Here is a 13,902-nt window from a genome sequence, read left to right as displayed (position 1 = left end):
ACACTTTCGGCTCAGGAAGGGGTCAGGCGGAGGCGACTGCAGCGACCTGCAGGCGCAGGGGAACGGCAGGTACAAGATCGCCTTCCAGACGCGCAGAGGTAGGAGACCCCCCGGGCCGTCAGATCTGTATTCGGGGCGATTGTGCCCCGATTCTTATCGTATCGTGTACCTCGCATATATTTGTTATGGCATGTGAAGTTCATACCTAGTTAGGATGTTTACTACATTTGTGAGAATGTTTCTTTTGTGAGTTGTTGCTTTGGAAATAAAGTATATTTTGATTAAAAAAATTACTTTACGCAGGTTAGAGGAAGAGACGGAATTTTGCCCGATCTTTCCCTGCTCTAACCCCGGCCTTTTTACACTACTATTGACAGCTCCCAAGACGACCTTATTTTACTATTTAGAGCAACAGAATAAATGAAGTATATAACTACAGTTATTTTATTAACCGGCTTTGAAGAACGCATAATAAATACAGTCTAATCAAGAACACGTTTCACAAAGATGAGGTACTGGATTTAGACATTGAAAGTAATGAAAATGATAAACAGGATCTCTGTTACTTCACAATTAGAGCAGATCGTAACTTGAAAAGCGCTGAAACATTTGCAGGAAGAAACTGCAGACATAAATATGAAATAAGGTAAGAAAAAAAACATAAGCGCAGTTAATTAATAATAATAATAATAATAATAATGATGAATAAAGGTGGCGTTTTACAGAATGACAACAGAGACAGCAGAGGGATAAAGAATTGAACCAGTTAAGTAAATAATCACAAGATAAAACACAATTCCAATACACAGAGGAGACCGTGGATGGTGGTACTAAGTATAGTAGGAGCAGAGGGGTAAAGAATGAAACCAGGTCAGTAAAGGCTCTTTTAAAGAAGAAAACTTATAGCAAATCGTAACTTAAAAAGCGCTGCACTGAAACCTTTGTAGAAAGGAATTGCAAACATAAATATGAAATAAAGTAAGAAATGAAAAAAACCGCACTTAATAACAAGTGTGGTGAGATCAGTAAGGCTAAGTTTAAAAAAAAAACGTTCTACAAATTAATTTGCCTATATTTTCGACCTCAGGTATTTTTCAAAGTTTAATCAACGTGAAATTTGAAAAGGGGATACAGGTGGAGTTCGGAATAATCGAACGAAATACAGGAGATACCGCAAGGGAAGGTATTTGCTTAAATGCCGATTAGGTACAATCGCCGAACAGCTTTTGCTACTGTTCGTTTACTCTCGCTCTTTTGTTTGGCTGGGCAGCGCTGAGTTTTAGCCAGGCGACGTTTATTTACCCACACGGCATGTCCGCAATTGCGGGAAATATAAATCTGTTAACCTCTAGTGACAACACCTCAGGTAGTCTACCTGTGCGTGTCTCATGTTTACCGTTCGCTAGTTACGTGGATCTTACAGACTCAACCCCAGATAACATTCAAACGATTCCACTGCTGCGCATATAATGCATTATGACAATAACTTGATCTGGCGCACCCCTGTTTTTAAGATCGCTTATCCCGCTCTTCTCTGCGCTTCAGACACAGGTTATGTCACCGTCTCTCGATGACAATTGGTCATGTGGGTCCTAATGCCCCAGTATAGTGATGGGGACACTATACTGTAAACAGGCGCCGTCCTTGGGATGAGACGTAAAACCGAGGTCCTGACTCTCTGTGGTCATTAAAAATCCCAGGGCGCTTCTCGAAAAGAGTAGGGGTGGAATCCCGGTGTCCTGGCCAAATTTCCAATTGGCCCTTACCAATCATGGCCTCCTAATAATCCCCTTCTATGAATTGGCTACATTACTCTACTCTCCTCCCCACTGATAGCTGATGTGTGGTGAGTGTTCTGGCGCACTATGGCTGCCGTCGCATCATCCAGGTGGGGCTGCACATTGGTGGTGGTGGAGGGGAGTCCCCATTACCTGTAAAGCGCTTTGAGTGGAGTGTCCAGAAAAGCGCTATATAAGTGTAAGCAATTATTATTATTATTATTATTTTTTGACCGGGCTTCTATTGAGATGATCCACAGCAGCAACAGGAAGAGTCGCTATAGGGGATTTCTGTGTTGTGTTGCTCATTGAGGGGGGTCGCCTAGCGACCCCGGGGCCCTGGTCAGTCGCCTACTGTAGTCTTGTAGACAAGGGCCCGACCTTCTTTTACTAAACGGACTATCCAGGCAGTGCTTGGGGGAAAAAAAACCAAAGAAACACGGGCTCCAGCGAGGTTACGATCGCTGTCCATCTGGAGCCCAGCGGACGCAACGACGTCATCATCCCCCGCCGGCGGTCACCGTTGTCGAGTTGTGACCAATGTTCCCTCTGGTTTTTAATGCCCTGTGCGCGCAAAATTATTTTGTTATTGTTGGACTAATATCAGAAAGAGGTTGGAGCTCCAGTCTGGTTGGGGTAGCAGAGATCGTCAGACAGTATACTTTCTAGGTTCTGACTGTATTTTCTTTAAAAAATAAAACAGTAAACTCATATCATATGCCACTGATTAAAGTGATATAAACAAGGTCTGAAGGTCATATCAGAATACGTATTGTAGTTAGGGCACATAACATGGTAACTTCAGTCAGTGCATATTAATAACTAAGGGCTGTAAGTGTTGATTAGCATTTGTTACCTGAACATCTGAATAGCTAGGAGGAAGTGCCAGAGATATGCAGTTTATGTGCCTGTGATATTACATCCAATCCAGCATGGAAACATTCCAGTCCAAGAGCAGTTCAAGAGAAATACGGATACACACTGGCAATGTTCCCTTTAATTTTGAATGGCCTGTGTGCGCAAAAATGTGAAATTGTACAATTATTTCCCTAGTGACAAAAACTTGTGCGCACTAAATTGAGTGTATGTAAAATTGTAAACCTGAAATTATTTTTTGTTAATATAGTCATCCTCATAGAAGCAGAGAGAACTAAAAGACCGGGACAGCGATAATATTATAAATATTATGGAGACCTTGTTGTCGAGCGAGCATGAGCCGCGAGGTGCGAGACGACGAGAGCAAAGATATCGATGATCCAGTAGCACTAATAATGCACACAGCTAAGTCGGGCCTCTCGCAGCCAGTCTCCTGTGGTGAATTTAGCATTTTTCATTTTTTTTGTACTTAGTTCAATTTCCTATGTGCGCTGATTTCAAAACCAGCTTAGAGGGCAGAGTGGTAGTGACTCCTGCCTCTATCTCTTGTGTCCAAGCCCAGGCGGCGGTCTTGGAAAGGAGGGAACACGTGCTGCAGCTGCCGGGCAGGAGAATCACTCTGTCTGTCTGGAGCCCCGCGGACGCAACGACGTCATCATCCCCCGCCGCCCCAAACGTAACTCCCCGTCTTTCGAACTCTGTATCTCGGTTGGCTTCGTTCAAACATGGTGATGAGGAAACTTTTTCATTTTGTCAGTCCTTGGGGAGGACACAACCTTTACTGGAAAAACACACACACACACACACCCTGTTCCACATTCTACTGCGGCCCTAGACAAATACATATAAACTAAGGGCGAATAAAAACACAAAACATTGGGCCTGCCTTCTTCCTTGAACACGAAAGGAAAAAAAAAACGTGATGAGAAAGACAAATAAATCTCGGTTTCTGCATAGTACAGCTTTCATTGTGCGCCATTACAAAGGGACAGTGGACTGGGCAGGATTTAACTCACTGTAGTTTTCAGTTAGAACAAGAATGTAATTGTTCAGTTTTCTGGTAATAATCAGATCAGTCGGGAGATACAGTACGAACATGTAAAAGTGAAAACCCACCAGGGTGTAAGAGAATTACTATAGACCGTGCCGTTCTGCTGCGGCGGTCTTGTTACAACCAGCAAAGTGATAGAATGTGTCAACGGGCGCTGCTGAGATGCATTTTCGGGGATCAGGAAAAGGTTTGGGGTGTTCATCCGGGCTGGTATTTTCCTAGTGTATTCGCGGTAAAGACACCCCTTGCTGTGCAGGAAGCGCGCTGAGAATTCCTTGACATCACCCTTGTCACATTTCATTTGCGTCAGTCTCGGGTTTGGGCTTCATCTACAGAGAAAAAAAACCCTCACAAACATAATACTTTTTTCCAGCTGTCTGTTTTGGTATGCCAGCACATAGCGCCGGACCTGTTCTCAAACTGGTTCGCAGACAATCTTTCTGGTAAAACCGCTGTCTAGGAGGAATATTTTTTTTTCCTGGTAGAGGCTGGGGGAGTCATGCATTTGTTTTGTCATGCTGGTTTGGTAGATAATGCCTGCAGTTCTATCATGCTGCCACTAGCGGCCGCCACACTGTGCCTCAAAAGAAGTAACAAGTTCTCTTAGGTACAGCTGACTGATTTCATTGAATATCCCTGCTATACGCTTTATCACATGGGTTAAATGTGGAACCACATTGTCAGACACACGCACAATGATTTCTGCGCTTTGTGTACATAATGGTGTGTCTGAAGTAGAGCAACAGTGCTTTGTTGTGGTGTTGGGAGAGTGTTGAAAACTCACTTATCAGGGGAATCAGTAGTGTAACTCCCAGTTGGCAGGTGAAAGCATAGGATAAAATCAAACTATCTAAGTTTTCACTTGTCTCTCAGTTTGTTTCACATTATTCTGGTTGCAGAGTGACTAGTAACACTTCAGGAGTAATTTATATTTTATTAAATATACATATAATTAATTGTCCCAGAACATTCCCTTCTGTCGAGTTACTACAGCAACCTAAGATCCAAGAAGTCGATGTTGCGGCTCCACTGGTCCTATAACCGTGCTTATAAGAAAACGAAAGGAGGAGGCCCTTCTTTACACAGAGGGTGGTGGGGGTGGGGAACAAGCTGCCCAGCGATGTTGTTGAAGCCGATACCCTGGCTTCGCACCAGACACAGCAGAATGAGATCCTTCAGTCAGGACAGGAGGCATTACTTTACACAGAGGGTGGTGGGGGTGTGGAACAATCTGCCCAGCCATGTTGTTGAAGCCAATTCCCTAGCTTCTCTGGATAAGATGCTTTAATCAATTTCCTAGTAACTCCCAAACAGTCTAGATAGGCCAAATAGAGTCCTCCAAGTTGTGACCTGTTTTATATTCTTAAAACTTAACCTCTGACATCTGCACTTCTCTGCTAGTTATTTATATTAATTTAGTATTTATTTATTTTTTATTTATAAAAATAAAATCAATTTATTTATATTAATTATATTGTGCAGGGACTTATGTTCTTTTCCATTGCCAGCACTAATGAACCAAAGGTAAAAGAAAGTATAGAAGCTAAGCAGGAGGTTTGACGTTAGGTGAGGAGTCCTGTTCTGCACTGTAGTGCGAAAGCTCAACTGAGCACTGATTAAAAATAAAGAAACTGCCTGAACACTAAGCCCGGATGATCCGTGTTCCCTATTCATCAAATGTGAAGAAGGAGATTGCTTGCAACCCTCTTTTGAAACAAAACTTCATTCTGCTGACTGAGATGGAGAGAGGAGCATGATAGTCGTTCGTGAAACAGGGAATTAATTGCTCAGGCATCGAGCCAAAGAAAGGTGTATCAGCTGTAATAGCAGAGCTTCATTTTGGTATTTTACTCTGTTCCCAGGCCAATGCTGAGACAGATCATTGTCAAGGTAAGGTGTTACTGTTGGTTTCTCATTGTCAACTTATTCTTCAAACATTCTCCTAGTCCTTTAAAGCAAATTTATATATTCGATATTGTCCCTTGGCACACTGATAAAACATTTGCCAGTTTTACACCACACTCTTCTAACACAGTTCATTGTGCGCAATCCAAACTCCTAGTAAAAACAAGTAAGCTGTGGCATTTGTTTTGCAGACCATCATCTTGTTTCCATATTTATAGTTATAATAATTAATAATCCCTTACACTTATATAGCCCTTCTCTGGACACTCCACTCAAAGCGCTTTACAGGTCATGGGGATCCCCTCCATCAACACCAGTGTGCAGCCCCACCTGGGTGATGCTCTAGAACTCTCACCACACACCAGCTCTCACTGGGGAGGAGAGCAGAGAAATGAAACAAATTCATAGATGGGGATTATTAGGAGGCCATGACTGGTAAAGGCCAATGGGAAATTTGGCCAGGACGACAGGGTTGCACCTTTACTCTTTTTGAGGAATGCCACAGAGAGCCAGGACCTTGGTTTTATGTCTCATCTGAAGGTTGACGCCATTTTTACAGTACAGTTTCCCCATCACTATACTGGGGCATTCAAACCCACATAGATTATGTCATAGATTATGTGGTGAGTGCCCCCTGCTGGCCCATCTAACACCTCTTCCAGGAGCAACCTTAGCTTTCCCAGGAGGTCTCCCATCCAGGTACTGACCAGGCTCACACCCGCTGAGCTTAAGTGGGTTACCAGTTCTGAGTTGCAGAGTGATATGGCTGCTGGCCATATTTATACCTGTTTTTAAGATTCTCAGAGATATCTCTGTCTAAGCAAGCCATTTTCACACTTTTCTAACTGTCAGTGTCTTTTCAAAGTTATGCATGACTAGTTGTGTCTGGGGGTAAGAGGATTTCCTTAAAATCAAAAGTGTACATAGACAGAGAACCACATGGGACAGTGTGTCAGTGACATGCCTTGTTCTACTGCACTGGGAAACTGACATCTGAAATGATGAAAGGCTCTTCTGATATTTGTAATTTTGTTTTGCAGTGTTATATTTGCAAAGTAATCCCAAGAAGTGTCTGAAATCCTAAACACACAATATCTCCTTAAAACCTTTAGGACAACATCGAAAGCCCACAGAGCTTCCCAGTTTATTTGATCCAGCCTCTGGTGGAGGGGTAGTTGAGGAGAGCTTCTCCTTGCTGCAGCCCAAAAAGATCCTGCAGGTGAATCGTTACCTGCTGCTCTACCTCCAAGAATGTTCCCAGGCTGCCAAGGACTTGCAGGACCAGCTCTCCTTGATTCCATGTTCCGCAGAGCTCCGCCCAGATGCCGAGGAGGTTGCCGTGACCTTCAAAGGCACTAGTCAGTCCAGCAGATGGGAGGCCGAGGTAGAGAAAGTGTTCAGGGTCGTGGAAAATAAATACCACTGTCACTACGAAGCCAGCCAGGCGAAGCAACTTGCCCTGTTGAAGACCCCCTTCCTGGCCTCCGACAACCTGCGGGTCTACACAGAGAGGATGCAGGGCTTCACCGTGATAGTCGGCTCACGGAAAGATGTGGAGGATCGTCTCAAGATACTGGACGCCCTGGCCCGAAAAGTCATTAGGACAGAATGCCGAATTTCTGATGCTCAGTACAGTCTCATTGAAGATGCTTTCAAAAATGAAATAGGATCCCAGCTTCCCAGTGTAGTGGTCTCCAGGGAAGGATCCCTGTCTCTGGTTTTGGAAGGTTCCGAAGACGATGTCCGGCTGGTGAGGTTCAAGCTACAAGAGATGGTTAAGCAAGTGCATGAATGTACAGTCCAGTTGTCCCGTCCTCTTGTGTCCTTCCTGGACACTAGAGGCAGTGCACAGGAATATGTGGATTTCTTCTGTAAAGTGCTGAAGGGCCCTGTGGCCATAGAGATCAGCCTGGATCTGGACCTCAGGCTCCTTAGTTTAGATCGCAGTGTTTTGGATGTGGCTGAGAAGGCCATGCTGGAGGATCTCCAAGAGAGAACTGTTGCACTTGACAGGGATTGGGCATCTTCTGACAATCTTACACTGCTGAAAGAATCCCTGCAGAGGAGAGAAGCAGAGATGAACCGAGAGAAGAATAGAGTGCAGGTTCACTACCTCCAAGATCCAGGCATGGGGAGGATCCATGTTCAGATTCTGGGGTTCAAGAAGGAAGTGGAAAAAATGGAAAATGAGGTTCACATCTTCATTGAGAAGAACTCTGTGAAACATGAAACCATCCTTCTTTCCAAGCCGGAAATCGTAGACTATTTCTATGACCTCCTGGACTTGCTTGGCATGGAAAATGCCCAAGTTAATATTTTAAGTGAGTCTTCTCCATCGCCTGGTCTTCACATCACTGGGCCCGCTCAGCCTGTGAATGAACTCAAAGCCACCCTGAAGAAAACTCTGGACAGTTTGGTGTGTGACATGCTGAGGATTGACCAACCAGGGGCATATGAATACTTCCAGGGCAAGGGTCAAGGGACCCTGACCGAAGTGGGCACCTTGTACAGCTGCCTGATCAGGCTTGTAGAAGGAGAACATGTGAAAGCCACAGGTCATACAGAAGCTCCCTCTGTGAGGACAGGGACTTCATCTGGCATGAAGACACCGGGGGTGTGGTCCAGCTTCCTTCTAGAAGGGGGCGTGACGTTGGAGGTTCTCCAAGGGGACATCACCGACCTTAAAATGGACGCCATCGTGAGCGGGGCAGGCGAAAGCTTAGAAAATGCTGGGGGTGTGGCTTTCGCCATTAGCAGAGCCGGTGGTCCGGCCATCCAGAAGCAGTGTGACGAATGGGTGAAGAAGAATGGGAAGGTGCAAGTCGGAAAGGCAGTGAAGACCACCGCAGGTTCCCTGCCTTGTAAGGCGGTGATTCATGCTGTGGGCCCCCACTGGGGGCAGGGACGAGATTCAGACAGGGTACGAAATCTCCTGGGCAAAGCCGTGAGAGAATCCCTGGAACTTGCGGACACTTCCGGCTGCCAGTCCTTGGCGTTCCCCTGCGTGAGCTCAGGAGAGCACGGCGTGCCCCTGGCAATCTGTGCCGAAACCATCGTGAAGGAAGTGCAACATTTCGCCAGGGTGGCCAGTACCCTCCAGAGTGTCACCCTAGTGGACATCAACTGGGACACTGTGAGCGCATTCCAGGACGCCTGTGTGAAGCTGCTGAGGGAGAATGTCATGACTTTAGGAACCCCGATCGATTTCCGTAATTCTTATCCCTCAATTACAAAAGAATCCTCAGTTCCAGATGTCCACAGAAGACTAGAGATAGTGTTGGGAAATATTGAAGATCAACAGGTAACCAATGTTTTGTTTTATTATAAAGCATATATTAAATATATTCAGATTTTTTTTTCAAGGTGGTATCAAGATCCCAGAATTAAATTTAATTAGACATTAAAAAACAGACTAAATTGTTCCAACAGATTGAAGATGCTACTTATTTTACATTGATTCATTAGTTTTATTTTCTAAACTAATTGTAGACTTCATTGCACCCTCCCCTAAACTATTTACTCTCCCTTCAATGTGAATAGACTCAGTAGTACACCATTGGAAAATGGCTTTATTTCAAGGACTATGACTTCATATCCACTGTGAAAAGAGTAGCTAAGGGTTGACTGATGGGTGTCATCGTCATCTTCATGAATGTGTTGTTGGCAGGTGGATGTGCTCGTAGCCCCGACTATCAACCTGGAGCTGCGTTCTACCAAAGTGGGAAAATCTTTAGCTCACAAGGCTGGCGATCAGTTCAGTCATTTGTTTGCTCGCTCAACCAGAGGGGCACTCGTTGTTCCTGGCCATTTGCTTGCTGTCGATGCTGTCCAGGGTCTGCCCTGCAAGCGGGTCTTCTTCATTCAGTGCTCTGTGTGGGACGGGCTGTTCCAGGGCAGTGCAGTGGAGGTAAGACCATCCTACAGGATCTCAACAGTGTTATTGCAGGAACGATCAATAGATACTACTACCACGGAACAAGTAAAGGTTTATTCCCGGCTGAAAAGAGAAGGAAAGAAACACAACGTTTCAGCTGTGGTGCCTTCTTCGGGTGTGAGAGAGAGGAAAGTCAGCAGCTGATAAGGCAGGGGAGGACAAGAGCCAGAAGTGGAGAGCAGGCGGGAGCAGGAGGGGGGGCAGAGTGGGCACTCAGGTGGTGCGAAGTCCAGAGAGGTGAAGAGAGGTGTGAAGTCGAAACCTGCAACTGAATAGAGAGGATTAGAAGGAAATACCTGCTTGAACTACTACTTCTAATAATAATAATACTCAACATCATCATCATCAACTAAACTTATATTGCACATTTAATTATTTTGATAATCATTTTAGATAATAGATATGGCAATAGATATAAAAAATATAAAAAAGATAGGAAAAAGATGGAAATTAGTTTAGGATGCAGGTAGTTCATTGGCTTGCTGGTAGAGAAGGGCTTTAAGATCTCAGTTGAAAATGCTTGTCGGAGATGATCAGGGAGGTTTTATCACAAGGAGCAGAGGTGGAGAAGGCACGGCCGCCCAATGTGTGCAGTTTGGTTTTGGGGCTTCCTGCAGCAGATTAAATTGACCTGATCTTGAAGACCAGGGAATGTTTGAGACAGAAGAAGGTCAGGGAGGTAGATGGGACCTTTGCCTTTTTGTGTCTTAAAACCCACTCTCTGGTGGACGGGGACCCAATGGAGTTCTGCTAGAATAGAGGTGATGTGGTGTAACTTCCTTGCTCTGGTGAATACCATACAAGTGTTGTTCTGGAAAAGTTGTTATTTAATTAATGTGACACAAATATTATTTCTAAGGATCATAATCTCCCCTAGGTAATTATCCCTAGAAATATTAGTCATGTCCTCATGCATCTACCGTACATGACTACTGAGGCCAGTGTGCAGTGTTCCCTCTAAGCTGTGGGTGTGTGTACGCGTGCATACGGGTGATGAAATCAGCGCACGTGGGAAATTGAACTGTGCACAAAAACTTTAATTCCCCAAAAATATGATAATAATAAAACAAACACGGTCGTCAATTGAAAAATGCAAAATTGACCACAGGAGATTCTGGCTGTGAGTGGCCCAACTTGGCTGTGTGCATTATTATTGCTACTCGATCATCGATATCTTTGCTCTTTTACTATTGTACCTCATGGCTCATGGTCGCCCGACACTCAGTCTCCATAATATTAATAATTAGGTTTACAATTTTACATACACTCAATTTAGTGTGCACAAGTTTTTGTCACAAATAATTGTACAATTTCACATTTTTGCACACACAGGCCATTCAAAATTAAAGGGAACATTGCCAGTGTGTATCCGTATTTCTCTTGAACTGCTCTTGGACTGGAATGTTTCCATGCTGGATTGGATGTAATATCACAGGCACGTAAACTGCATATCTCTGGCACTTCCTCCTAGCTATTCAGATGTTCAGGTAACAAATGCTAATCAACACTAACAGCCCTAAGTTATTAATATGCACTGACTGAAGTTACCATGTAATGTGCCCTAACTACAATACGTATTCTGATATGACCTTCAGACCTTGTTTATATCACTTAAATCAGTGGCATATGATATGGGTTTACTGTTTTATTTTTTAAAGAAAATACAGTCAGATCCTAGAAAGTATACTGTCTGATGATCTCTGCTACCCCAACCAGACTGGAGCTCCAACCTCTTTCTGATCTTAGTCCAACAGTATTAACCCGTAACAAGGAGGATGGATTACGTTAGGTGTGCACCATGTGTGTGTCCTGGGAACTGCAGTTTTTGAGCAAAGCAGGGGCTACAGTCAAACGCACAGGCAACTGATGATAAAAGAGGAGGGAATACGATTCCTTGCTGTCTGTTATAGGCTCTCTGCAGTGGGCTGAGGAGCGCTCTGGATACTTGTGAGAGAAGAGGACTGAACACCATTGCCTTCCCAGTTATTGGCCCAGGAATTGCGCTGGGGTTTCCTCGGGAGGTAGCAATCAGCACTCTGCTGGAGGAGATCGGACACTTTGAGCAAACCCGACAAACCAGATGTGTCTCCACCATCCGTGTTGTCATTAAACCCACTGACCAGGATTCTGCAGAGGTAAGAGCAAGGGAACTACAATATAATTATATAATAATAGCTTACACTTATATAGCGCTTTTCTGGATACTCCACTTAAAGCGCTTTACAGGTAATGAGGACTCCCCTCCACCACCACCAGTGTGCAGCCCCACCTGAGTGATGCGATGGCAGCCATAGTGCTCCAGTCCGATCACCACACAGCTATCCGTGGAGAGGAGAACAGAGTGATGAAGCGAGATCATAGATGATTGGTGAAGGCCAATGGGAAATTTGGACAGGACACTGGGGTAACACCCCAACTCTTTTCAAGAAACACCCTGGAATTTTTAATGACCACAGAAAGACAGGACCTCGATTTTATATCTCATCCGAAACACAGCACCTTTTTTTATGGTATAGTGTCCCTGTCACTATACTGGGGCATTAGGACCCACACAGACCACAGGGTGCGCGCCCCTTACTGGCCCCACTAACACCTCTTCCAGCAGTAACCTTAGCTTTCCCAGGAGTCTCCCATCCAGGTACTGACCAGGCTCACACCTGCTGAGCTTCAGGGGGTAGCCAGATGTGAATTGCAGGGTGACATGGCTGCTGGCTATGTCAAGGTATTGCTCTTGAGGACACCCCTTTACCCCTAGACACTTGGGGTCGTAAAATTACTATAATCACAGAGCCATCAACTGTTAACAAGAATCTTGATTACAAACACGGTGTTTGATTTGGTTAATCAAAAGTAATCATGTTGACAAGACAAAAAAAAACCCAACATAAAGCCCACATTTTGAAAGATGTTCAGCATTTTAAAAGGCTTTTCCTGTTTGCTGTATCTAACAGGCTTTCCATAATGCCCAGAGAGGACTCATTCCGCAAATGGCAAACCAGGCAGCACAACGTAAGCATCGTCCGATCTGAGCTTACATGAGTGTGATTCGTTTCCTGCTGTGGGAGTATTTGGTCCAGGCAGCTGGGAGAGGTTGCGTAGTGGGATTTCTTTATTTTCATGTTCTTGCTGGGCTGGACTGGCTGTGGCTCATCTCTCCCTGCGAGGCAAGCTGGTTCCCGTTCTGCTCCTCAGCCTCGGAGGCAGGGTGAAAGGCTCCATCTCCGCTGAAGCTATGCGCTACCAGCTTGCTGTGCCATTCTGCACCCCACCGTCTTCAAGAAGGAATAAAAACGGGGGTGACGAGGCCAGGCACTCTGAGCCCCGGACTCAGCTACTGTAGGTCAGGACACCGATAGGAGGCCTATGCCCTCAAGCCGTGGGTGTAGGGGGACTTGGTGGTAGGCGGGCCTCCGGGCATCTGTCTTCCAATGCAGAGCCCAGAACAGAGTGAGCGTCTGGCTTTTAAGGAGGGGCAGGACAGGAGGCAGGTGCACAAAATCAACTAAAATGTGAAAGAGCCAGAGCGCCCTAAAGGGGGAGGGATTACAATCATGACAGCTGTGCAGTGTATATATACAACCAACTGCTTCATCCAATTCAGAATCGCAGGACAGCCAGAGTATATCCTGGCAAGCAATGAGCGCAAGTCAAGGTACATTTCTGGTTGGGATTCCAGTCCAGATCAGGGCACACACACACAGACACAGACAAGCATGCACCAGGCCTAGTTTTTCCAGAAGCCGCCTACCAGCATGTTTGGACTTTGGGAGGAAGCCGGAACACCCAGAAGAAACCCAAGCAAATGCTGGGAGAACATACAAAGTCTACACAGGCTGGACTCCGGGAACTGAACCCAGGACCCACAACTGCGAGGCAGCAATGCTAACCACTGTGTCACTGTACTGCACTAATATATATCTGACATAGTCCCATGGTAATGACCAGGCTGGGACTGACTCGTGTCCTGCTGACAACAGCAAGATTCCCATGAGCTCTCAACCTTGCCATTCAACCTAGGTCGGGACATCTTTACATTAAAACCCTTCGATCTTTCAATCAGGCTCCCAGCCTAGTTCCCAATCGCACAATCTCACCTCTCTATTTAAGTCTGTTCACAACTCCATATCTCTGCTGCATCATTAAAGCTCAACCTTGCAAATCACACTCCTCTTATAGTCAAGGTTGCAGCTTTCCCTAATCCTAAAACTCTGATGCTTTGACCCTAAAACATTTCCTCCATTTTATTTGATTTTTTGCTTTTCTGCGCCGACTCGCCAGCCTCTCTTTTCTTTACCTTGGCTGGGAGCCTTCTTTCTCTTTCTTTTCGCTCACCTTTCCGACTTCCAGCCATCGGCCCG

The 13,902-nt window shown here is 45.2% G+C and overlaps 1 protein-coding gene across 3 annotated transcripts in view; it reads left to right on the top strand.

Moving 5' to 3' along the window:
• Positions 1-13,902, top strand: part of LOC102688890 (protein mono-ADP-ribosyltransferase PARP14-like) — a 28,677-nt gene that overhangs the window by 5,480 nt on the left and 9,295 nt on the right. For all 3 annotated transcript variants that reach the window (XR_011189386.1, XM_069188625.1, XM_069188624.1), the window contains exons 2-8: positions 1-98; positions 3,212-3,330; positions 5,568-5,595; positions 6,723-8,911; positions 9,278-9,517; positions 11,455-11,679; positions 12,496-12,553. The exon at positions 1-98 is cut by the window's left edge and continues 191 nt beyond it. Coding sequence is in view for 2 of the 3 variants with exons in the window: in XM_069188625.1 (XP_069044726.1) it covers positions 1-98; positions 3,212-3,330; positions 5,568-5,595; positions 6,723-8,911; positions 9,278-9,517; positions 11,455-11,679; positions 12,496-12,553 (2,957 nt within the window). In the remaining variant the exon portion in view is untranslated. The remainder of the gene's footprint in view (positions 99-3,211; positions 3,331-5,567; positions 5,596-6,722; positions 8,912-9,277; positions 9,518-11,454; positions 11,680-12,495; positions 12,554-13,902) is intronic.

This window comes from Lepisosteus oculatus, chromosome 4, assembly GCF_040954835.1.
Source record: "Lepisosteus oculatus isolate fLepOcu1 chromosome 4, fLepOcu1.hap2, whole genome shotgun sequence".
Taxonomy (NCBI): Eukaryota; Metazoa; Chordata; class Actinopteri; order Semionotiformes; family Lepisosteidae; genus Lepisosteus; species Lepisosteus oculatus.
Note: the sequence above shows the minus strand (reverse complement) of the source record. Positions and strands in the feature narration are given on the sequence as shown.